At 41.4% G+C, this 25316-nt stretch overlaps 2 protein-coding genes across 15 annotated transcripts in view; both read right to left on the bottom strand.

The window, feature by feature from the left end:
* Positions 1–17913, bottom strand: part of YAP1 (Yes1 associated transcriptional regulator) — a 109255-nt gene extending 91342 nt beyond the window's left edge. For 3 of the 13 annotated variants that reach the window (XR_011558938.1, XM_070749683.1, XM_070749686.1), the window contains exons 1-2: positions 16965–17607; positions 1157–1380 (exon numbers count right to left, since the gene is read on the bottom strand). Coding sequence is in view for 9 of the 13 variants with exons in the window: in XM_070749683.1 (XP_070605784.1) it covers positions 1157–1380; positions 16965–17288 (548 nt within the window). In the remaining 4 variants the exon portion in view is untranslated. Of the gene's footprint in view, positions 1–1156; positions 1381–13271; positions 13318–16964 lie in introns of those variants that run through there. The other 10 variants (XR_011558937.1, XM_070749684.1, XR_011558936.1 and 7 more) reach the window with 8 other exon arrangements.
* A 2177-nt stretch (positions 17914–20090) lies between these two features.
* The window catches only part of CFAP300 (cilia and flagella associated protein 300), a 37038-nt gene continuing 31812 nt past the window's right edge, over positions 20091–25316 (bottom strand). For both annotated transcript variants that reach the window (XM_070751659.1, XM_070751660.1), the window contains exon 7: positions 20091–20484. In XM_070751659.1, coding sequence (XP_070607760.1) covers positions 20353–20484 — 132 coding nt within the window. In that variant the 3' untranslated portion in view covers positions 20091–20352. The remainder of the gene's footprint in view (positions 20485–25316) is intronic.

Genomic DNA, 25316 nt, shown 5'->3' with positions numbered 1-25316 from the left:
TAGAAAAAAGTTTATTAAATATATACACATTAAAATAAGACATTGCATAATACATCATTTTGTTACATACTTATTTGATTTTGCTATTTGTACAGAATGTCTTAAAGGAGATAAAAAAAAAAACAATCCCACAACAAAACATATATGGTGATGTGTGGTTGGGTGGTAGGAAAAGCAAGTAGGATGCTTGGCTGCATAGCTAGAGGTATAACAAGCAGGAAGAGGGAGATTGTGACCCCGCTATATAGAGCGCTGGCGAGACCACATTTGGAATACTGTGTTCAGTTCTGGAGACCTCACCTACAAAAAGATATTGACAAAATTGAATGGGTCCAAAGACGGGCTACAAGAATGGTGGAAGGTCTTAAGCATAAAACATATCAGGGAAGACTTAATGAACTCAATCTGTATAGTCTGGAGGACAGAAGGGAAAGGTGTGTGTGTGATCGAAACATTTAAATATGTTAAAGGGTTAAATAAGGTTCAGGAGGCAAGTGTTTTTAATAGGAAAGTGAACACAAGAACAAGGGGACACAATCTGAAGTTAGTTGGGGGAAAGATCAAAAGCAACATGAGAAAATATTATTTTACTGAAAGAGAAGTAGATCCTTGGAACAAACTTCCAGCAGACGTGGTTGATAAATCCACAGTAACTGAATTTGAACATGCCTGGGATAAACATATATCCATCCTAAGATAAAATACAGGAAATAGTATAAGGACAGACTAGATGGACCATGAGGTCTTTTTCTGCCATCAATCTTCTATGTTTCTATGTTTCTATATAACATTTCCCCCCCCTCCCCGAACTGTTACCTAGAGAGTTCTTACTCTTATATATTTCTACGGCCTATAACACCAGCGGTTTTATGTGTAACCAAATTTGTACGGCATTTCACTATATCTGATTTTGACATATGTTTAAATGTTTTTTATAGTTTTAGATATAAATTTCTCATATACAGCTATTATCCTTGTTTTCTCTTATCCACCCAGTTATAAAATTCCTTCCAAACCTCATAATAACATGATTCGTCTTTATTCCTTAATTCTTGTGTTAGCTTATATAGCTCTGCACAATCATACTCTGGTTTCTCTTCAGATCGTATACATCTTTCGCCTTTTCCCATCCCCGTCTTTCATACTTTTAACTTACTTCAGAAAATATCTCTGGCCGGAAGGTGTCTTTGCCATCTCCCAGCCTGGTGGTAGGGGCACGTCATCGGGGATTTCAAAAGATGATTGACGGAGATGCTGAGGGGGTGCACCTCCCGATGGAGTAAGTGCGCCTGGAGAAACTGTCCCCAACAAAGCTGGAGAAGAGTGAGCGCGAACATGTTGAGGAGTTAGGGTTCCTGCCGTTCCTGCATCTGTGCTGGCCTGTTAAAACAGAATTAAACAATTATTTAATCTAGGTACCCAATACATTGATAGCATGCTAAAGAAACACTAACAAATACAGTGTTCCCTCGATTTTCGCGGGTTCGAACTTCGCGAAAAGTCTATACCACGGTTTGTCAAAAATATTAATTAAAAAAATACTTTGTGGGTTTTTTCCCTATACCACAGTTTTTCCCACCCGATGACGTCATATGTCATCGCCAAACTTTCGTCTGCCTTTAATAAATATTTTTAAAATAAACTTTAATAAATAAACACGGTGAGTAATAATCTAAATGGTTGCTAAGGGAATGGGAAATGGTAATTTAGTGGTTTAAAGTGTTAAGGGAAGGCTTAAAGTAGTGTATTTACTTCGGAGAGGGGCGGCATACAAATCTAAGTAATAAAAAGTAGTGTATTTACTTCCGCATCTCTACTTCGCGTAAATTCAACTTTGGCGGGCAGTCTCGGAACGCATCCCCCGCGAAAATCGAGGGAACACTGTAGAGCAGAATGGAAATAATTGTATAACAATTGTATCATTTACAAAAACACTACTATTGGGTTATATAGAACTTTTATATCTTTGGGGTTGTTTTATTTTTATCAAATGATACCTATGGTTGCTTCTTATGGAACTCGGGGGGATGCTTTGCATAGATTAGAAAAACCGATTCTGAAAATTTATACTGTATATTTTGAGAGTGCAAATTTCTTCCAAACACTAAGAAACGGTTTCATTCATTTTATAGACAAGCCAAATTATTCCCCAGACTTGTGGATAAAAGAAACACTAATGTTTCTTTATTTCTGCATTCTGTCAGGCACAAGAAGAGAACAGAAATAAAATCTAGTTGCTCTTAATAGAGGGATCATGCAGCTTTAGATTTTGGCTTTTCCCCATGGACCCACATAGTCATAACTGCTTCTTAGAATGTTGAAATACTCATTTTCTTTTCTCAGAATACCTGAGTCAATCTCCTTTTTTCTTTCCTTTCCCACTGCTTTTCTCTTCTTTGTCCCACTTCTTTATCAAGGACTTTAGAGACAGCTGTGAAAGCTATTTAAACAGTATTACAGAATGGGACAAACGAGGTCCACATTGCAAACAGTAATACATGTCTGGTTTTCCTAAAATGTATTCCAGATGACAAAAGATTTAAAGGGGGAGGAAAAGAAAGCAAAGCATGATTTAAAGCAGGGCGAATCATTCTGTTCTTCCGACTTTACTCCTTTTACTATGCATTTTGAATGAAAATGGTCAAAAGTTGCCTTTTAAAAAATTATTTGGAAAATAATCCACAAAACCTTTTCACATCACAATGGCTTTCCACTGTACAATGTTAAAGAAAGAGACAGGAAGAAGAGCAGGAACAACAACAGAATAAAGTATTATGGTGATTAATAAATATATTAGGGCCTAGGTTTTTATCAACATATGACATTACAGTCCAACAGAGGGGTTTTATTTTCTTTTGTCTAGAAGATTGCACCATGGGTTATGAAAATGTGTTAAAGAAATTCTTTAAGATTCGTCATGGTAGCCATCTGCATATCAGGTACTCTTCTGGAAAAAAATGCCTTTAATACCTCTAAACAGCCTCAAGGAGAAATAAAAGCAATACTGTAGCTCTAAAAAATATCTAATGAAGCACCTCCGTTCCTCTGCCACTTTTCAACAGATGTCATGAAGACTGTTTAGGGAAACTTTTTTCCTCATCTGCACAAAAGGTCTTGGAAGGACCCTCACCTCCCTTAAATCTCAGGAGGGGGCGGAATTAAGTCACAGCTGTGAACTATAACCAACAATCCCTTCCAGGAGCAGAAGGAATCCTTCTGTTTGCAGACAACTCTTTGAATCAATGGAGAACTCAGCTAGCAGGAGGAGATAGGGAAGCAATTTTCATCAATTACCCTTTTCTCTGTGCCACATTCCATACTGTTCTGGAGAGACTCTCAGCCCCCCCCCCCCCCAAGCTGATTTTGGAGGGCTGCAGAGGAAATTGGTGAGAACGGAGTCAACTTTCTCCAAAGGGGGGAGGGGGTGTCTTTCGCAGGATCAAGAACTTTTTAACCAAAGGGAAAAATGCAAATGCATTCAACCCATTAAATTAATGTTAATATTATATTCATGTGTATTTAGCTCAAATGATACTCAGTCCCATTTGTAAACCATACACTATTCTTACTGTCAGCAACAGGATTGCATTTTTCCTTTAAAAAAATAAATAACTATTAAAATTAATAATGACCTAACGAATTCTAGGACTGAGTATAAAAGTTTTTAAAAGATCTGTCCGTTTTTTTAAAAAAAATATGTTCATATTTATTCCAAAGAAGAGTTATGGAAAATTAGCTTACTTTTATCGCTTTTTCCCCCTTCCAAATATGCTAAAGAATTAGTACATCATAAGCTTCTTTAAGTTTCTGCCATCCATTTATGCTTTATTAGATTAAAACTCCCATCAGCATTTGACAGCAACATAACTGTCTGAGAAAAGTATGAACTACAACTAAAGCATTGGAATAATACATATCAGACAAATGTTTTGCGACATATTTGATTTTATACTTAAGGCACTAAGATAAAGGAGATTGATGAAACTGCCTCTTAAACTGCATTAATAATATGCATAACTATGGAAAAAAATTGCACTAGAGTTGTTAAGGATGTTAACATCCAAAACCGGTTGTTAAAGCTCACAGCAGATCATATTAAACCATACAAGTAGAACATACAGTAATACCTCATGATACGAACTTAATTGGTGCAAGGAGGAGGTTCGTAAGATGAAAAGTTCGTAAGACGAAACATTGTTTCCCATAGGAAACAATGTAAAGTCAATTAATCCGTGCAACCAAAAAACCCCCCGCAAAAAAACGGCTTTCCGGCTGTTTTAAAAGGTGACAGCCGGCCTGGGGGGCTTCCCAGCACCCCCCCGAACCCGGGTTCGGGGTTCGGGGGGGTGCTGGCAAGCCCCCCAGGCCGGCTGCGACCTTTTAAAACACCCGCGCCGCTTCGCAGCTGTCTCCTGAAGCCGAACGCGGAAGTTCGGCTTTGCCGTTCGGCTTCAGGAGACAGCTGCGAAGCGGCGCGGCTCTTTTAAAAGGTCGCAGCCAGCCTGGGGGGCTTGCCAGCACCCCCCCCGAACCCGGGTTCGGGGTTCGGGGGGGTTCTGGCAAGCCCCCCAGGCCGGCTGCGACCTTTTAAAACACCCGCGCCGCTTCCCATCTGTCTCCTGAAGCCGAACGGCAAAGCCGAACTTCCGTGTTCGGCTTCAGGAGACAGATGGGAAACGGCGCGGGTGTTTTAAAAGGTCGCAGCCGGCCTGGGGGGCTTGCCAGCACCCCCCCGAACCCCGAACCCGGGTTAGGGGGGGTGCTGGCAAGCCCCCCAGGCCGGCTGCGACCTTTTAAAACACCCGCGCCGCTTCGTAGCTGTCTCCTGAAGCCGAACGCTAAAGCCGAACTTCCGCGTTCGGCTTCGGGAGACAGCTGCGAAGCGGTGCGGCTCTTTTAAAAGGTCGCAGCCGGCCTGGGGGGCTTGCCAGGAACCTCCCGAACCGAACCCGGGGTTCAGCCAAATTTTGCCTCTTCTTACGAACTTTGTTCGAGTTACGAACCGGCGTTCGGGAGGCTTCTGGGAAGCCCCGCCGCCCGGCTGTTACCTTTTAAAAGAGCCGCGCAGCTTCCCAGCTGTCTCCGAACGCAGGTTCGTAACTCGAAAAAAGTTCGTAAGAAGAGGCAAAATTTTGCTGAACCCCGGGTTCGTATCACGAGTTGTTCGTAAGACGAGGGGTTCGTATCTTGAGGTACCACTGTATATTTACTAGCTTGTCTGTGTCAGTATTTCTATCATATTATTGCCTAAACATATTTTATTTATTTATTTATTTATTAGATTTGTATGCCGCCCCTCTCCGGAGACTCAGGGCGGCTAACAGCGACAATAAAACAGTGTACAATAGTAATTTGGTATTAGAAATGATTAAAAATCCATTAATATAAAAACCAAACATACATATATCTGCTTCATGGAAATAACTTGTTATTGTATGATGAATTAAGGAAATATTAACAGCGAACTGATAGCAAAGATAACTGAAACCCACTACTGTACCAATTCATTGTGGTCTGACTTTACAGACAAGAAATTGTCTCTTGGATTATTCAAATTAATAAATACAGTAGATTTGTTTATCCGAACCCTACTTGAATAAACCTTTATAGAAACCTCTTCAAAAGTGAATTCGCCAATTGAACAGGAAAGGAGTTTTCAAAGATAATTTCAAAAACAAACAAGGGCTAAGGAGAATTATACTGTATTTGGATATATGCCTAAAGTTGATATTCAGGTAATCCTCGATTTACCACCACAATTAAGTGCAAACTTTTCATTGCTAAGCAAGACATTATGTGAGTTTGGCTCCATTTTTTTGCCATAGCTGTTAAATTACTAACTTAACTAATTAGTCATTGCAGTTGTTAAGTTACTAACACAGTTGCTAAAGGAGTCTGGTTTTCCCATTCACTTTGCTTGTCAGAAAATCGCAAAAGTCATCTCATGACCCTGGACATGAAAACTGTCATAAATACATGCCAGTTGCCAAGCGTCCAAATTTTGATTGCATTACGATGGGGAGGCTGCAATGGTTGTTAAGTGTGAAAAATGGTCATAAATCACTTTTTTCAAGGTCATTGAAACTTCAAACCTGTCCTCAGAAAAAAGGATTGTAAGTTAAGAACTACCTGCACAACTGAAAGTCTTTACAATTGATGTGTGCAAATTAGAAAGCTTGGCTGCAGAGATGTAAAGAGACTCTTGCTGCAATCAACCCAGACTTTTATTACTTCTATCAGATTTAATTAACCCAGAAACCTGTCTGCATTTCAGCACACAATCTTCAACCAGTGTTAGTGTGTAAATGCTGTAGGTTACTCCCCACTGGATTACCTAGGTCCTAGGAAAAGGGGTCAACAATACAGCGCCTATAGGCACTGCTACATTGATAAAACCACTAGATGGTGCTAAAGGACTTGACTTTTAAAATTGTAATTTATTTTTTTTTAGTTCTTATATAGGATTTGGCTCTGCCTTCACAGGAGTGCTTAATTTTGAATACTGTGTTTAAATGGAATTGTGCAACAGTGAGCCTGCTGCTTGAAAATGTTGCCACCCCGTGCAACAGAATACTATACACACATACATTTCTGTAGGTTTTAAGGGGCATAACACAGAATTAAATTGTCCGTTCAATAATGTAGACAAAATTAATACCATTCAGGCAACAATTTTTATCTGTTTCACATGTTTTAAATTTCATTTAAAGCAATTTCTCATCCAAACCAAACCACTTTCCTTCCTATTTTCCAAGCAAACTGAATGGCCCTCACATTTCAAATCTGAATTATTTGGGAAAAGCAGAATACTTTTGTTGAAGAATTTTTTGCTTCTATATAAAGAATAAATTGTTTTTCATAGTTGTCACAGCAGATACTGAGAAACTCAGCCCACATGGAAAGCATGTGTCAGGCTTTTATTAGGCTAAAGTTCAAAGGTGATAAAGCAACAGTCTCCACTTACAATTCCATGACTTAAAAGTTTAGATTTTTTTTCCATTTTGCAACTGGCAAGTGAATTAACACTTAAGCCAAAGATTTTTTTGAACTATGATTTGAGCATCTTAAACTGTAAACCACCCAGTGTCACTTCAAAGTGAGATGACAGGCAAATAAATCTAATAAATAATAAAATATTTCTTTTTAAAATACTTCTGCTGTTAAAAGCCTCTTAAAAAGATATAACTAGTCACATAAATATTTGACAGAGTTGCTGAAGCACTCTCTCCTTTTTGCTATATAAACAATAGCTAATAATTATTTTACAGAATATAACTGAAATGTGCCTTTTAAGGCATAAATGGAATGTAAAAGCATTTCAAATAAACTTATTTTTTTTCAATTTTGTCTATATTATTTCCATATAAAATCAAGCATCAACTCATGACTCAATGATCATAGGAAAATTAAAAAAATCTACTTTCATATCAAGCATCTTAGTCTAGCATTTGCGTTTGTCATAGTGGAATTCCAGTATCAGAAGAGGCAAATGGAATAGAATAGAATGTATTTATTTATTTATTATTTAGATTTGTATGCCGCCCCTCTCCGCAGACTCGGGGCGGCTCACAGCAAGATACAGCAATTCATGACAAATCCAAATAAATTTAAAAGATTTAAAAAGATTTAAAAAGAACCCCATTTACTAACAAACACACACACAAACATACCATGCATAAATTGTACATGCCCGGGGGAGGTGCTTCAGTTCCCCCATGCCTGACAGCAAAGGTGGGTTTTAAGGAGTTTACGGAAGGCAGGGAGAGTAGGGGCAGTTCTAATCTCTGGGGGGAGTTGGTTCCAGAGTCGGGGCCGCCACAGAGAAGGCTCTTCCCCTGGGGCCCGCCAACCGACATTGTTTAGTTGACGGGACCCGAAGAAGGCCCACTCTGTGGGACCTAAAAATAGAACAGAGTTGGAAGGGACCATGGAGGTCTTCTAGTCCAACCCCCTGCTTAGACAGGAAGCCCTATACCACTTCAGACAAATGGTTATCCAATCTCTTCTTAAAAACTTCCAATGTTGGAGCATTTACAACTTCCTGACAAGGAAGAGAACCAACCTAGAACTAAGGAGAAATTTCCTGATTGAACAATTAATCAATGGAACAACTTGCAACTTGTTTCATTAATTGTTCTGTCAGGAAATTTCTCCTTAGTTCTAGATTGCTTCTCTCCTTGTTCAGCTTCTACCCATTGCTTCTTGTCCTACCCTCCTTCTTTGTGGCAGCCCCTGAGATATTGGAACACTGCTATCATGTCTCCCCTGGTCCTTCTTTTCATTAAACTAGCCATGCCCAGTTCCTGCAACCGTTTTCATGTTTTAATCTCCAGTTCCCTAATCATCTTCATTGCTCTTCTCTGCACTCTTTCTAGAGTCTCAACATCCTTTTTACATCGTGGTGACCAAAACTGAATGCGGTATTCCAAGTGTGGCCTTCCCAAGGCATTATAAAGTGGTATTAACACTTCAGGTGATCTTGATTCTATCCCTCTGTTTATTCAAACTAGAACTGTGTTGGCTCTTTTGGAAGCTGCTGCACACTGCTGGCTCTTATTTAGGATCCACATCCAACCTCATCAAGGACTGAGTCTAAACTGGAGGAAGAGCCAGGATTGTGGCCGGAGTTGACTTTCAAAGTGATTGATAGGCTCAGTTCTCAATGTGATTGGACGAGGATAATCCAATCTGAATGCTAAGTCCAACCCATGCGAAGAAACAGTGAAACTGCCAGATGCTGGTAAGATGTTCGGGCACAATTTGTGGGTGGGAGGTAAGGCAGAGGGGATGGGGAGGGGCGGCTGTGAGATGTGCATACTACCACTACTACTCCACCACTACTACTCTCTCTTGGCCAGTTTTTGCAGGGAAACTCCAATGTAAAGAAAAATTTCTGAATGAGCTGCCGCCACCCAGGAAAACAACGTGAGTAGTGGGCTCTCTTGCAGCGCCTCTTCTCTCTCTTCTTCTCCCGAGTGACAGCAGTGTATCCGGAGATCGGCAGGCCACTGCTGCCACTCAGGAGAAGAGAGAGAGGAGGTGCTGCGAGGGAGCCCATTTCTCATGTTCTTCTCTTCCCAGGCGGCGGCAGGGCGTTCAGCTCTCCTAATCTGGCCTGTTGATCTCAGCTGGTGAGAGGAGTGCCAGGTTGGGAGAGGTAGGCAGCGGAGAACAAGACACGTGGAGAGAGATGGGGCTCCCCTTGCTGTCTCTTCTCCCCTGCTCGTCAGGCATGGCAGGAGCTGGAAGTCATCTCCCCGAATCTGGCCTGTCAATCTTGGTTCCCTGAATCTGGTGGTGAGGGAGCGCCACCTCTCTCATTTCTTCTCCTGAGCCTCGCAGAGCCTCCTCTTTCTTCTTCTGAGTGGCAGCCATGCGTCTGGAGATCAGCAGGCCAGATTTGGGGAGCAGAACCTGTTGTTTCCACCTGGGAGGAGGAGAACACGAGAAATGGGCTCTCTCATAGCAGCTCCTCTCTCTTTTCCTGAGTGGCAGCGGTACGTCCAGCTCACTGAATCTGGCCTGCTGATATCGTGCAGCAGCGGCTCTGACCTGATCCTCATAAGGCTGTGGGCAAGAACTGGCCACACCGATCCCACTTCATGGCTCAAGAGTCTCGGTGGTGCAATGGCTAGAGTGCAGTACTGCAAGCTACTTCTGCTGATCAACGGCTGCCAGCAGTTTGGCAGATCGAATCTCACTGGGCTCAAGGTTGACTCAGCCTTCCATCCTTCCAAAGTCGATAAATGAGGACCCAGATTATTGGGGGCGATATGCTTACTCTCTGTAAACCGCTTAGAGAGGGCTATAACACATTGTGAAGCAGTATATAAGTTTAAATGCTACTGCTATGGCTGCACTCCGAAAATAATACAATCCCCCCCCCCATAAGGCCAAGGCCATATTTCGGGGGGAAAGAAAATATAACACAGGCTCTTATTTTGGCGGAAACACAGTACTATTGAGCAAGGTACCACATATACTGACCCTGTGCATTATTTTTCTTGCCTAAATGTAGAACCTTACTTTTTTTCACCATTGTATTTCATTTTTTTAGATAGCGTCCAATGTTCAAGCCTGTCAAGATCCTTCTGTACCTCTGGAGCACCTTTCGGACCTCAGGGACCACTAAATTAATAATTTTAACTCCCATGGACCACTAATATGATCTTCCGGCTGGGTGGGTGTGGCCAATTCAATGTCACTCATGTCGAGGGGTGCCTCTACTCCCCTCTCCCCTCCCAACCTGCCCAGTCTCCTTAGGGACCCAACAGGAAGCAGTTGTTGGAGCTAAGCAGCCACCATGAGAAAGAGTTGGCAAAAAAGCTGGCTCAGCTCAAATTGGATCTAACCGAGAAGGAGGCTCAGCAGAAGCACGTCACTGAGGACTATGAGCATAAGCTTTCCAAGCAGAGGAAAGCAAGACTAGGTACTGGTGCCTGGAGGCTCAGTGGGATAATATGGTCAGTCAGTTGCAGGCTATGATGCAGTCCCACTGGAACAAGGCCCTCCGGCTCTCACCACAAGTGGCAGTTCCCTCCAGCCTTCGCCCAAAGCTCCACATCAGAAAGTTGAAGCAGACCACCAGGAGGCTGAAATAATTGGAATTTTTGTCCCCCTGACCCACACAAAGAGTCTCTGAAGGGAGACTCTCTGCAGCAACATAAATGTTCATTTCACTTATCTGACCCAGGAGCCATAGTTTCAAGACCCATGATTTAGTGCAATGTAAAAAAATGCTTGCCTTGTTCAGTGTTCCTTCGATTTTTGTGGGGGATGCGTTCCGAAACTGCGAATTTCCGCGAAGTAGAGATGCGGAAGTAAATACACTAGTTTTGGCTATGAACAGTATCACAAGCCTTCCGTTAACACTTTAAACCCCTAAATTACCATTTCCCATTCCCTTAGCAACCATTTAGATTATTACTCACCATGTTTATTTATTAAACTTTATTTTAAAAAATATTTATTAAAGACAGACGAAAGTTTGGCGATGACATATGACATCATCGGGCGGGAAAAACCATGGTATAGGGGAAAAACCTGCGAAGTATTTTTTAATTAATATTTTTGAAAAACCCATGGTATAGACTTTTCGCGAAGTTTGAACCCGCGAAAATCGAGGGAACACTGTACTGTATTTTAAAATTTGGAATTGCCTTTTTGTTAAATCCTAAAATGGTTACTCCTTTAAATGTTACCTAAAACATACCAGTGCTCAAATATTCATGTGAAAAATTAAGAAAAATATTATGGGAATTGTTTGTAATTCTACCAGAGAAAAAGCACCAATCGGGTGGGGATGGAGAGAGAGGGGTGGGGGCGGGACTTCCTTGCTCTTGGAAAGAGTGGATCAGGCAGGGGTGGAGAGAGAGAGGGGCGGGGGCCGAACTTCCTTGTTTTTGGAAAGAGTGGAGTGGCACTGCAGTTTTTGCTACAATTGAGATAACGACCATTAAATGTGGCTCGAATGTCTTGAGGAAGACGGAGGTGGCAAAAGGGGTCTCTGTCAGGAGCCGGAGGGGACTCCTCTTCACTGACGTTGGGCTCCTGTTCTCTGCGCGGCAGTTAAAAATGCTGCACGACAGTTGAATGTCGTGTGCGCGCTCGTGCACTGGCGCACCTTAGAGGGAACAGTGATGCTGTTAACTTATCACCAAAGTGGTATCTATTTATCTACTCGCATTTTCATGCTTTCAAAATTGTGGAAACCTTTTGGAAAATGTATGCAATATTTTTGAGGTTTGATGGCTAATAACACCACCTTTCTTTTGGTATAATACTATAAAATATCAATGGAAAGATAATTTAATCAAGAATGCAATGAAGTAACTTTTATGTTGGGTTTTGAAGAAAATTCTAGATTTTGGCCCAAATTCCTGCAATCTGCACCAAACAGTCCTGGCACTCAACTCCACATTGCATTGTGCCATTTCATCTTGTATACACCCAGATGATTTTCTTCTGCCATGCTGGCACAGTCTCTTAATTCTTCTATCATCACTTGCTGTTGTGTACCTTTTTCAGTCTTTGCCAGTGTGGTTTTGTAGTAACGGAGTCTCCTTATACCTCTTCAAAAATTTAGAAATGCCACCTTCAGTTAAGTTTCCACCAATTTTTCTTCTAATTTCTTTATAAATGTAGCATTCTTCACTTAATACTATTTTACATCACTTTCTGGGCAACCAGTCAACTCTTTGCACCATTACTTTAATTTTATTACATTTTACAAACTCACTAAATGAAAGAACACACAAAAAACCTAACCACCTTGATAGCAATCACATAACACATTGACAAATGTTCCCCTCTTAGTTCAATACATGACATCAATAACTGAATCCTACGATCTGATTGGCTCATTGCCAAAATCAGATGATACCTGATTGGCTCTCTAAACACTATTGGCTACAATCAGATGAAGGAAAGCTACCTGATATCAACCTAAGCAAGTTGTGCTTCCTTTTTCTGGTTATTTGGCTATAACTTTTCATAGAATATTGAACATATTTTGTTGCATTATTGATTCAATTATCTTTCCATTGATATATAATTTTGTGGCACTACTCCAAAAAACCTCAAAAATACACTTTCCCCCAAAAGTTTCCACAATTGTCAAAATTGTTGAAACTTTTTAGGAAAAGTAGAGTTTTGAGGGGGGTTTTTTGGAGTAGTCCCATAAAATTACAGTATATATAGTAATGGTCAACACTACTCTAGGTGGTCAGGAGCTGGGACAAGAATGGGAGCTCACCATAGAGGTCCTCTACTTCAGAGTAATCTTCCAGATTTCACAAATTTGAAACAAGATTAATGTAGGTGAAGGTAGCTGTCATTAGCTTCCTTAAAGATAAAAAGCGAACAGAGATTATCACAAGCAGCTGAGAAAGACTGAAGGGCCAAAGTATACTCCCCACAGTCAGAATAGAGTCCGCAAAAGGGTGTAAAATATATTATGGTTACCATTACAACCACTCCTATTAGCCCACACACTAAGAGAGTTAAGGAAAACAAACTATGAAAGAAGGAGCATGAATGAGTTAATTCAAGGTAGTTTTCAGGAGAAAATATAAAGTGAGAGCAAAAATAAACTTTTTAACAACAAATATGTAAATGAAGAAAACTAAAGGAACTCTCCCAAATCAAGACACAAAGAACAGACAAGGAAAAAAGTAGCTTTTCCTAAAGATGAGTTCTGTACTGTACAGTATAGGTAACATGAATTGGATAAATATGTAGGTAGAAATAAGGCAAGATTTCATGAATCCTACCTTTAAGACATGATAAGGGCATAAGTCTTTGGAGAAGGGTGCCATACAAATCTAATAAATAATAATAATCTCCCACCATGCAACAAATATTTCTCCTACAATGAAGAAAAGGCAGTGAATCTTTTATCCTTTGATGAGGGAAATTTGGATAAGAAATGTAATCTCTAATGATGGTCAGAATTTCATCACAGCAAGAAAAGCTATTTTTAAAAACTCCTATTTCTGGGACTGGCTGCTTCCCATTTGAAATACTGTATTAGGACTGCCAACATAGCACCCTATACAATTTGTTTACAAGTATCACAGTTGCAAATGATGGAAGAGTCTGCTTCCCAGAGAAACACATTTAAGAAAAGAGTGACATTTTCCAATTTCCATTCATGAATCAACTTGTTCCTGCACATCCTAATCAACTTCATAGAGCTAAAGTCAGGATAAGATGGAAACAACAGCCATCACGTCCACTACTTTAAAATATGCTGAATAATGATTTCAACATTTGATGACATAAAACAATTGTCCTCTCTGTGAATTTGGGAAACAAAAGAATACTCTGGGGTGTAAAGAAATAAAAAACAGAAAATGCTTCCTACACTATTTTCTCTTCAAGAGAAATCTTCAACTCGGTGCAATTCTATATAGAAAATCTATAGAGATTTAAATTATAAGAATATGTTATTATAAAATAAAGTATTATATATATTAATGTATTTTATTATTTCATAATCATAAAAATGCAGAATCAAACTGCACAGAAGCCATGCCTTCTGCCCTCCAAACAAAAGCAGCTTTACCTCTTTTTGCATCCACTTATATTGGCATAAATTAAATATATATAAATATATCATCATTAACAAATCCAAACTTAACTTTGCTATGTGTATTTATTTAGCCATTTGGGGCACATTCCATCATTAGCAATACCAACTATCATATGCACATTTTACTTATACAGTATATTGCTTAGTATCTAGATACTTATATATGGGCTTAGTATCGAGATACTTAAAATTCCCCTCCCCCACTAACAATCAATTTGTATATTAAGACAGAAGGCTCGGGATCTGCTCTGCTCCTGATTTCAATCATATTCAAAACATTTTAAAGGGAGGAGGGGGAAACTAAAATACCAAAAGAAAGGAGAAAAGTGGTTCCCTCCCACCATAAGTCTGTCAGAACTTGGATGAGGTAGTTCATCCATATTTGGAACTCCTTTTCCGGCATGACAGGCAGGATTCCTCTAACCATGTATTTTTGAGGGGTTTTCTTGGAATTCCCACTTCTCTCTGTCTCTATTTATGGTTAAATTGGGAGAAGAGTCCTAGTAATTTTTTTTTTAACCAAAACAACTTGCAAACATCAAATACACACTAATCCAAGATGAGAAAACCTGCAGCCTTCAGGCTCATTTTACAAAATCCTTGACCTACTTTTAAACCCCATCTGCAAAAGACCAATTCAGACCTTTGGTTCAAGTACCTCCTTGCAGCAGAGGTTCCCAAACTTGGCAACTTTAAGACTTGTGGACTTTTAACTCCCAGAATTCTCCAGCCAGCTATGCTATGGCTGGAGAATTCTGGGAGTTAAAAGTCCAGAAGTCTTAAAGTTGCCAAGTTTGAAGACCTCTACCTTGCAGCCTGCTGCTTAAAAAACAAAACAAAACAGTAGCTCAGACTGAAGGGGAAAAAACAAGACAGAATTTCAGGAAAATGAGTGGGGCCATTCATTTCTGATAATAGCCCCACCTACTGTTTTATATCCATCACCTGGTCCCCCAAAAATGTAGCTGCGAGATAAAATAGCCTTCCACACAAAAAGCTGCCATCCCAGACAGTGATTATAGTAAACAGAATCATCAATGAATAAAATTAAAATATGATGCCCTAATCCCATATGTATCTCATTAGGATTCCACTAACTGCAAACTTCTGGACTAAAACAAACCTCCAAAGAAGCTGTATTTAACAATTCCCTCAGCCTGCCTGAACCTGTCCCTCTTGGACTGTGTTTGGAATACAGTTCCCATCCTGCACAGCAAGACTACACCAGCCAACACAAGGACCTTGTTGGCCTCAATGTTGTAAAAATATTATTCTAGGAGTCGCCCCAGTTAGAAAACCTGATTGATTGGAAAGGGCTGCTTCACTCATCTGTCATATTTGGTTCGGAATTTTTTCTTGCCTTAGATTTAGGTGCTGCTTTTTTCTCTTGCAGCTGAAAACAGATTTAGATGCCGTTTTTCCCCTTCCCCATCTGAAAACAGATTTAGATGCCACTTTTTTCTCCCTCAGTTGAAAACAGATTTAAATTCTGCTTTTTCTCCCCCATCTGAAAACAGATGTAGATGCCACTTTTTCCCCTCCCCTAGCTGAAAACAGATTAAGTTCCCGCTTTTTTTCTCCCTCAGCTCAAAACAGATTTAGATGCCGTTTTTTCCTCCCCCGAGCTGAAAACAGATTTAAATCCCGGTTTTTTCGTCCCTCAGCTCAAAACAGATTTAGATCCTACTTTCCCTCCCTTCCTCTCCAGCAGCTGCAAAGGGCCTCCCCACAGTGTTTTTTTTCCTCCCCATTTTCCACTCTCGACCCTCTTCTCCTCGGCCTCTCCGGATTATAAAAGAGGACGCCGGGACTCCAAATCCCCTCTGGCGGCACTGCCCCGGCCGAGAGTTGGGAGACTCCCAAAAGCCCGGCCTCTCCGCCCCGATGCCCATCTCCCTCCCCGCCGGCCACGCAAAACACCCCCGCGGAGCTCGGGGGAGGGGGGAGAAGAAGAGCTTCGCTCGGCCTTGGGGCGACCTCGGCCTTTCTAAAAAAAAAAAGTCCCACAGCTCGGCCGCCTCTTCCTTCCAAGATGTCTCCGGACTACAATTCCCAGCCTGCACAAATCCGTGGAGAAGTGGAGGAGGGGGGGAGGGAGAGAGAAAGGGCAGGCGCGCTCCCTCTCGTCTTTCCCCGGGAAAAGTTTTTCCCAAAGCGGCGCAGCCACTACTGAGGGGGGAAGGTGTGTGTGTGAAAGAAGGGAGTTTGTGAGTGTGTATCTGTGTGTGGTGTGTGTGTGTGTGTCTGTGGCGAGGGAAGGGTGTGTGTGTGTGAAGGAAGGGAGGTAACTTGTATGTGTTGTGTGGGTCTGTGGCGGGAGAAGATGTGTGTGAAGGGAGGTTTTGAGTGTATATCTGTATGTGTGTTGCGGGGGGAGGGTATGTGTATGAAGGAAGAGAGGTTGTGAGTGTGTATCTGGCTGGGGGAGGGTACGTGTGTGAAGGAAGGGAGGTTGTGGATGTGTATCTGTGCGGTGTATGTGTGTCTGTGGCGGGGGGCGGGAGGGTGTGTGTGTGAAGGGAGGTTGTGAGTGTATCTCTGTGGCGGGGAGGGTATGTATGTGAAGGAAGGGAGGTTGTGTGTGTATCTGTGTGGTGTATGTGCGTCTGTGGCGGGGGGAGGGTTGTGTGAAGGAAGGGAGGTTGTGAGTGTGTATCTGTGTGTCTGTGGCGGGGGGAGGGTATGTGTGTGAAGGGAGGTTGTGTGTGTGTATCTGTGTGGTGTATGTGTGTCTGTGGCGGGGGGGGAGCGTGTGTGTATGAAGTAAGGGAGATTGTGAGCGTGCGTGATTGTGTCTGTGTGAGTTTTCCCGGAGACGCCCCCCCTCCCATCCGCTTCTCCCCCCCCCCCCCTTCTCCCTCCCCCACCTCACCTGGCGGGAGTGGGCCTTGGGCTCCGGAGGCTTGAAGAAAGAGTCCGGCAGTTTGCGGAGCCGCATCGGGAGCGTGTGGGGCACGTTGGCGCCCTTGGGATTCATGACGGCGTTGAAGAGGGCCTCCAAGTCCGTCTCGGAATCGCCCCGGACATGCACGACTTGATGGCCGGCCGGGGGCGGCCCGGAGACGGCACCCCCGCCGGGTTGTTGAGCCGCCGACGGCGAGGATTGCTGCCCCGTAAGCTGAGCAGACTGAGCCGCCGCCGACGGCTGGGGCTGCGCCGCCGACGGTGCCTGCTGGGGCTGCCCACCGACGTCCATGGCCGTCTCCCTCGCCCCTCCGCGGTCTCTCGCTCGGCTTTAAAGCAAACAGCGCTAGGCTAGCCGTCCCGCATGCCCAGGCGCCGGGGTCGTTCGTTCCCCGCGGGAGAGGGGGGGCTCCGGGGGCCCTACACCACGCGAGAAGGGGGCGCTCGGGGCCTCCCGCGCTCTCGCTCCGCCGGACGCGAAGCCAGGGGCATTAAAAAAAAAATCCCGTCGCCGAGCGAGGGCTCGCAGCGGGCGCACCAACCCTTCCAAACAAAAGTTCGGAAAGACGCCCGCCCGAGCCTGCTCCGCCCAGCGCGCGCCCGCCCGCCCCGACTCCCGACAAGCAAAAGTTTTAATTCCACTCGGAGCCTGCAGCGGACGCCACCTCTTTTTTTTTGTTTGTTCCCGCGCCCGGCCGCTCCGAAATTAAACTTTTGCCACACGGAGGGCTCCCGTCCCGAGCTTCCTTTCCACGCTCGTCCAGCCTGTAGTAGGGAGGGCAGTGGGTGGTTGTTGGCTTTTTCCCCCCCTCCCACTTCCTTCTCTTCCTAAACTGGTACGGCTGCTTCTTCGGCGCTTCCAGCTTAACTTGTTTTCTTAAATTCTTGGAGCCGCCCGTGCAGGATTCACCGTCGCCGATAGGGACAGGAAACATGGGGTTTATTAGTTATGGCTCTCTTTCCTCCTCCCCCCTCCTTTTCCCAAAAAGTTTTCCAATCCTCTCTGAGGGGAGGAGGAGGAGGAGGGACAGTTGGGACTATTTTCTCTTCCTCCCCCACAAAAGAGGAAATAAATCCCGACCCCTCAGGCTTAGTAGAGGGGGGGGGAGAGAAACGTTTTCCTTTGTCACCGATTCCCACCCTCAAAAACACACACAATTTGTGCCACCCCCAATTGGTGTGTCGTGCAGATTTCTGCGATTGGAAATGCTCACAATTCCAAAAGCAGTGCTGGGAGTTGTAGTCCCGACGTCCTGACCAGAGCAAAACTTTGGATTGTAACCTGAAATTAACTTATGCCTGCCACCCATGCAAAAAAAAAAAAAAATCACCGCGCAGGACTCGTTTTGCAGAAGATAAAATAAAATGCTTGTTGGAAAAACACGGGCACGCAACACGCAGGTGTTAAATAAAAGCACAAGAAACTGAGGTAAAGTTAAACACATACATACACACACTACATCGGAATGTGATAGAGATGGCACTGGGGTTGTATCAGTGTTATTGTTTAGATGTGATTTTTTTCAGCTTTGAAGTTTTTGTGAGGGGTTTTTTAATGCTTTTTTTCCTTCTTTCATACAAAACCAGTCATGTACACCCCCCCCCCAAAAAAACCCCCAGTCATGTACAATTCCAGCAGGAGAGATGACACCTCTAGGCCTGCACAAAACTGGGCTGCTGCATTTGAACCAACTAAAGTTTCTTGATACCTTGAAAGGGCAAACCCCATGATAATCATAACAGTGTTCCCTCGATTTTCGCGGATTCGAACTTCGGGAAAAGTATACCACGGTTTTTCAAAAATATTAATTAAAAATTTCGCGAGTTTTTCCCCTATACCACGTTTTTTCCTGCCCAATGACGTCATATGTCATCACCAAACTTTCGTCTGCCTTTAATAAATATTTTTAATAAACTTTAATAAATAAACATGGTGAGTATATTAATCTAAATGGTTGCTAAGGGAATGGGAAATTGCAATTTAGGGGTTTAAAGTGTTATGGGAAGGCTTGTGATACTGTTCATAGCCAAAAATAGTGTATTTACTTCCGCATCTCTACTTCGCGGAAATTTGACTTTCGCGGGCGGTCTCGGAATGCATCCCCCGCAAAAATCGAGGGAACACTGTATTTGTAATAATATTGTTAAGCAGCATTTCCTTTTATCATTAGTAGTCTAAGTTTTGAGTAATTTTGTTAATAAAGGTCTTCTGTAAGAATTACAAATATAAATATTTTCTTTGAACTAAACTGTCTCAAAACAAAGGAATGTGCAGAAATGACCCAATTGACACTAGAAATAAAAGGTAACGAGGAAACGCAATTATATGATTGTTGGAACTTATTATATTATTGGCTCGAAAATAGGAATAAAATTCGCTAAGTATACTGTAAAACACTTGACTATGTAAATAATAATCACACCTGGTGAAAGCCTATTGGATTATATAAGATAAAGTTATGAATTATTAATTAAGACTACTATTTGTTTCTTATGTTACATATACTTTTTTTTCATTTTTTTGTAAATTTTACAAGTTATATAGAATTTTAAAGTTAGCTATAACCTGGCTAAAGAGAATATACATAGTTCAGATTACCATACAGACTTGCTGTGCACTCACCCATATTTTATTATGTGTATTTCAATTGTCTTTTTTTTTTGCGCGAGTATTGTCTTTGTATTGTTTTTTGTATTTATATTTGTAAATAAAAATTTCTAAAAATTAAAAAAACAAAAAAAACCCAAAGGATTTATTCCGACATCTGTCCCACACAAGGTATTTCAGAAATGTTCTTATCTATCAGTTTATTAGGAAAAATACAAACCCTTGGAGAGTCTTATTTTTTTCTATCAACAGCCTATATTTCTGTCCTAGAAAATTTGGTCAGGTTTTTCTTTAACTTTTAAAAGAGCTGTTAATATTGCTGGTCCACTTTTGGCTATTTTTTTTACTTTTAATTTTGATGTTTGTTATCTTCTAAACTTTGTCAGTTGTTTTAAGGTTTTAAATTATAACTCATCTAGCCATCCTTCCAGGATCAAAAAACAATCAACATAAAAATCACGTAAAATTATATAATGAGGACATACATTCACATCATTGCAAGATTTATTATTTTTGTAAGTACAATAATTTATTAAAATAAAGTTGTCTAAGGACAGGATGTAAGTTAATTTAGCAATAGACCATTTCAAATACTATAAGCAGGCATTGGTAACATTAATTTAACAACATTCTGACAAAGCCAATTATATTCAGTGTACAAGTACGGTAATTTCTAATGCCCTAACAATATTGGAATTCCAACCATCAATTCCTCTATTTATCAGAACTAATTGTATAACATGAGCCATCACTTACAGAATGAAGGTACTCCAAAAACATGGTACAAAACATATATATGACGATTCAAAGGATTCACAATCAAATAGGCAAAATTTTGTTCATGGCTGCTGGGTGTAGGATAACAAAGGCCATCAGCATCCTAGAGGACAAAATATTAATTGTTAATATAATGCAGTGAGTCTATTAAGGTTGTAAAATAATCATTTTCTAATTCTAATTTTTAAATAATTTTAGTTCTTTTAATTAGTTAATTGGATTTAAGATGTTGTGTACTATATATGTTATATGTTGTGAGCCGCCACGAGTCCTTGGAGAGCTGGGAGAATGACTCCAACAGATCCCTGGAACAATACCAGAGCTCAACTATATTCAATTCAACTAACTATCAGACACAGCGTTTTCCATGAGTTATAACTCGGTCTACTTAAAACATAAAACCATATGATCAATTAAAGATCCCAAAACTGATTTCAAAACTCAGACAAAATTACCTCATCAACCACAAATCCAAAAAGGTAAGAAAAACATAAATGTTAAAGATCTAGCTCATCTTTAGAAGAAATAGACTAGCTGAAAAAGCACTGCCCTGGTGTTTCAATTTTAATTACCAAAATTAAAAATATTCTAAACCATTTTTTTCTTGTTCCAAAACAGGATTGTTTACTGCCTCCTAGTTGATCTTTAGTCACCATGTGTGAATGTCTGACCTCTCTAGTACTCATATGGAGGAAGTTTCCTTAAAGAAAGAGTGACTTCAGCTTTGAAATGACCTAGTTTATTAAACAGGTAAAAGGATAACCAGCAACAAGGGTGGATGGACTCAGTTACAGTGGTGAAGATCAAAACGACTAGGTTAGGGCATACTATCATGGGAAGAATGTTGTGGTCACCAACATTCAAAATCGACTTGCTGGCACATAATAAATAACACTATAGGAAACACTTAGATGAAGCATAGAGAGCATAGCTACCATGAATTATTTCCAATCACTTCATAATAGCGATAATTATTGTTAAGAAAAAAGAGGGGAACTGAGAATGTTAAGTCAGCAACATTTTAAGTTGTTGCTCAATTGCTTTTTCCATAGGGAAATGTTTGAGAAATGATTTTTTATCCTATAACACCTGGTCATATCAAACACGTTATTACTTACTTTCTTAAAAGATAGTTTCAAAAATCTAATTCTTTCAGAATTATTAAGAATAACAGAGAATTCTATATTATTATATTATTAATTATAATTAGACAACCTGTGATCTGTTGGCATCCCTTCAGACCTATTTTGTTATCTCACATACGTTCAATAATGATATAACTTCTAATGTATTTGACAAGTTCTTAAAATTAAGGAAGAAATTCAAAGATGTATCTGCCTTGAAAGTAGCCAATGTTGAACCATATAGCACAGGAATCCCCAATCATGAACAGGTAACCGGTCTATTAGGAACCAGGCCACACAGCTGGAGGTGAGTGGCAAGTGAGCAAGCAAAGACAAACTCCACACGTGTGGGAACTCAACTGCGTGCTCCGTCTCCCTTCCCCGCCCCCTACCACAGGGATGGGTTCCTCCCAGTTCAAACCAGATCACCCAAACCATTAGCATCCCACTGGTGATGTAATTTTAGCGTCCCAGATCTGGTTCTAGCGGTGCTGGTCTGTGGGCGCCGCCATCTTGATTTCCAATTTTTGGTGAATTTTTTGGTGATTTGATGGCTTCTCCTTGTCCTCTGCTTCAAAGAAAGTCCGCCCCTGGGCTAATAACGACATTTATTTCTTCTCCCAAAGTACACTTGAGCAGTGCCTCAGCTATGTTTCTGGCAAAATCCACCTTCTGAGCGTGCGCGGAAGTGAAATTCCACGAGGGGATGCGTGGGCGCCTGTGAGTGGAGCCCGCACATGAGCGAAATGTCGCAATGCAAACCGGTGTTGAAGGTAAGTGGAGCCCAATCCTTCCCCCACCACTCTGTGGAAAATTTTTCTCCAGTACCAAAAAGGTTGGGGACCGCTGGTGAAGCAGAACTGTATAAGTAGTACTTACAACACTATATAGTCCACAGTCAAACCTCAGTGCAGAAAATGTTTCCTGACCTTTTCTATTGTACTGTTTTATGATAATTTTTATGTCATGAAATATTTTATAAAGTAAGTAAATAAACAAACAAACAAACCCTTTTTGTGAGAGTTTCGTTACAGTATTCTATTACAGTGTTCCCTCGATTTTCGCGGGTTCGAACTTCGCGAAAAGTCTATACCACGGTTTTTCCAAAATATTAATTAAAAAATACTTGTTTTCTTCCCTATACCACGGTTTTTCCATCATATGTAATCGTCAAACCTTGGTCTGCCTTTAATAAATAATTTTTTAATAAACTTTAATAAATAAACATGGTGAGTAATAAATAATCTAAATGGTTGCTAAGGGAATGGGAAATTGTAATTTAGGGGTTTAAAGTGTTAAGGGAAGGCTTGTGATACTGTTCATAGCCAAAAATAGTGTTTTACTTCCGCATCTCTACTTCGCGGAAATTCGACTTTTGCTGGCGGTCTCGGAACGCATCCCCCGCGAAAATTGAGGGAACACTGTATTTACATTTTCCCCGTACTCTTCTTTAAATATTACATAAACGAAATTTAGACGTCATGTGAATTTTGTTGTATGGGTATACTGTGTATATAACTACAATGACAATAAAGTATGTGTGTATTTTATTTATTTATTTAAATATATTTATCCTTAATATTCCATTATACCTTTTTTCTTTTTTTCTTTTTCTTTTTAGTATGTGTTTATTATTAGTTTCAGTCAGTACATATATTTCAGGCACAGCTCTGAAATAGCCTGTGATAGAGCCGGGGTGGCGCAGCAGGTAGAGTGCTGTACTGCAGGCCACTGAAACTGTAGATCTGCAGGTCAGCAGTTCAAATGTCATCACCAGCTCAACGTTGACTCAGCCTTCCATCCTTCCGAGGTGGGTAAAATGAGGACCTGGATTGTGGGGGCAATATGCTGGCTCTGTTAAAAAGTGCTATTGCTAACATGTTGTAAGCCGCCTTGAGTCTAAGGAGAAGGGCAGCATTAAAAAATCGAATAAATAGTTAATTCACCTTCTCTATCTATCTATCTATCTATCTATCTATCTATCTATCTATCTATCTATCTATCTCTCTTCATTCATATTAGTTATAGTTTTACATTATTTTAGAAACATTGTATCTTTTATGTCATTTCCTCATTCATTTGAGGCACTTTGGTCCAAAAACCTGTTGTCCCTGTGATACCCAGTTAAAGGCAGCAGGCACTGGGACCATGAGTTCCAATCCCACCTTAGCCATGAAGCCATCTGGGTCAGTCTCTTTCTTTCCATTCTAGGAATAAGGAGGCAAGGACCAACAGCTTCTGAAAAACCTTGCCATGAAAATTGCAGAGACTTGTCCAGGCTATTGCCAGGTGTCAAAAAGTGACTCAAAGGCACAAAACAAAAACAAACTATTTTCTAACTCTGAAATTGGAAACACTGCATGCATGTGCATTACAAAGCAGCCAGACAACTGCCTGGCTCTTTAACACACACACACTCCCCCGGGGGGGGGGGGGGAGGCGTTATAGACTTTTGCTTGCAGGTAAAACAGATCTCCAGAGGCCTGTTTTTGCCTGGTAGAGGGAAGAAGGGGAGATGGCAGAGAATCAAGTTCCCCTCCCCACATCTCCTGGATCTGGGATTATGTTTGTGTTGGGTGGGAGAATTTTCTCTTTGTGGTCCCTGTGCAGGGATTGAGTTGCAAATTAAATAGGAAAATAACTTGGCCTGAAAGATTTAAAACTGCGTTATCAGAATAAGTGTTTCTTGCAAAGGCATCAAAACCCCATTAAGAAAACTTCAACTCTTGCTCTTTTGGAAAAGCAAAATCTGGGTGATCCCTGTCCTTTTCTTCTGAAATATGCTACGGTCAATTCACAAACTTTATTATTAACTTATACAGGTGAAACTCGGAAAATCAGAATATCGTGCAAAAGTTTGTTTATGTTGTGGTTGGCTGTGGCCCACCTCCTGCCCCAGGGAATGTGGAGGTGGATGCAGGGGGAACTTCAAAATGTCACAGGCCTGTGTTATTGCCGACAGAATCAGTTCAGAGTTTAGTTTCCTCAGACGAAGAAGAAGGTGGGAGTGACTAGGCAGAGGGGGGCTTGGCCCAGGCAGTCAATCTTCCTTATCTTCCATTGATTCAGATGAAGACGTTTTGGATCCACGCAAGCGCAGAATTATGCGTAGAAGAGACCAAGTAAGAACATATTACAGGAGATAAGTGAGGCCACCTGTGTTTGGGTGGGGCTCCAGTAATTAGGGCTGCTGCTATAAATAGCAGCATGTGGGTTTGGCCGTTGTGGAAGAGTATCTGATTGCAGTTTGTCAGGAATCCTGTGTTTTCTGGACTTTTAACGTGTACGTGTGTGTGTGTGTGTGTCTCACTTCGTTGGAAGAAGAAGGGGTGTGAAGTTTCTCCACAGCTGCTGGATAAGTACTTAATGACTGCTTAAGGGTAATTGTACAGACTACCCGGTGGTTTTGGGACAAGTGCTCCTTGCAATACAAAAAGAGTGCTTAGTTTATTTTGACTTTTGTGATAAAGAACATTGTTTTGAATTTTCAAACGTGTGTGTGTCTGAAATTTGTACCCTTGAATTTTCGGGAGGCTCCTACCAGAGAGCCCGGCAGAACAGTTTATTTAGTAATGCAACTTAAAAGATGGGTGTGGCAGGGAAAGGATACTGTAAAATCTCTATTCCCACCCCACTCCAGGAGAAGGCTACTGCAAAATCCCCATTTCCTTCCGATCAGCTGGGTCTCAGGAGGCAGAGAATAGATGGGGGCACGGCCAGTCTGAGGTGGTATTTATTGGTTCTCCAAACTACTCAAAATTTCCACAACTGGTTCTCCAGAATTGGTCAGAACCTGCTGAAACCTATCTCT

This window comes from Erythrolamprus reginae, chromosome 4, assembly GCF_031021105.1.
Source record: "Erythrolamprus reginae isolate rEryReg1 chromosome 4, rEryReg1.hap1, whole genome shotgun sequence".
Taxonomy (NCBI): Eukaryota; Metazoa; Chordata; class Lepidosauria; order Squamata; family Dipsadidae; genus Erythrolamprus; species Erythrolamprus reginae.
Note: the sequence above shows the minus strand (reverse complement) of the source record. Positions and strands in the feature narration are given on the sequence as shown.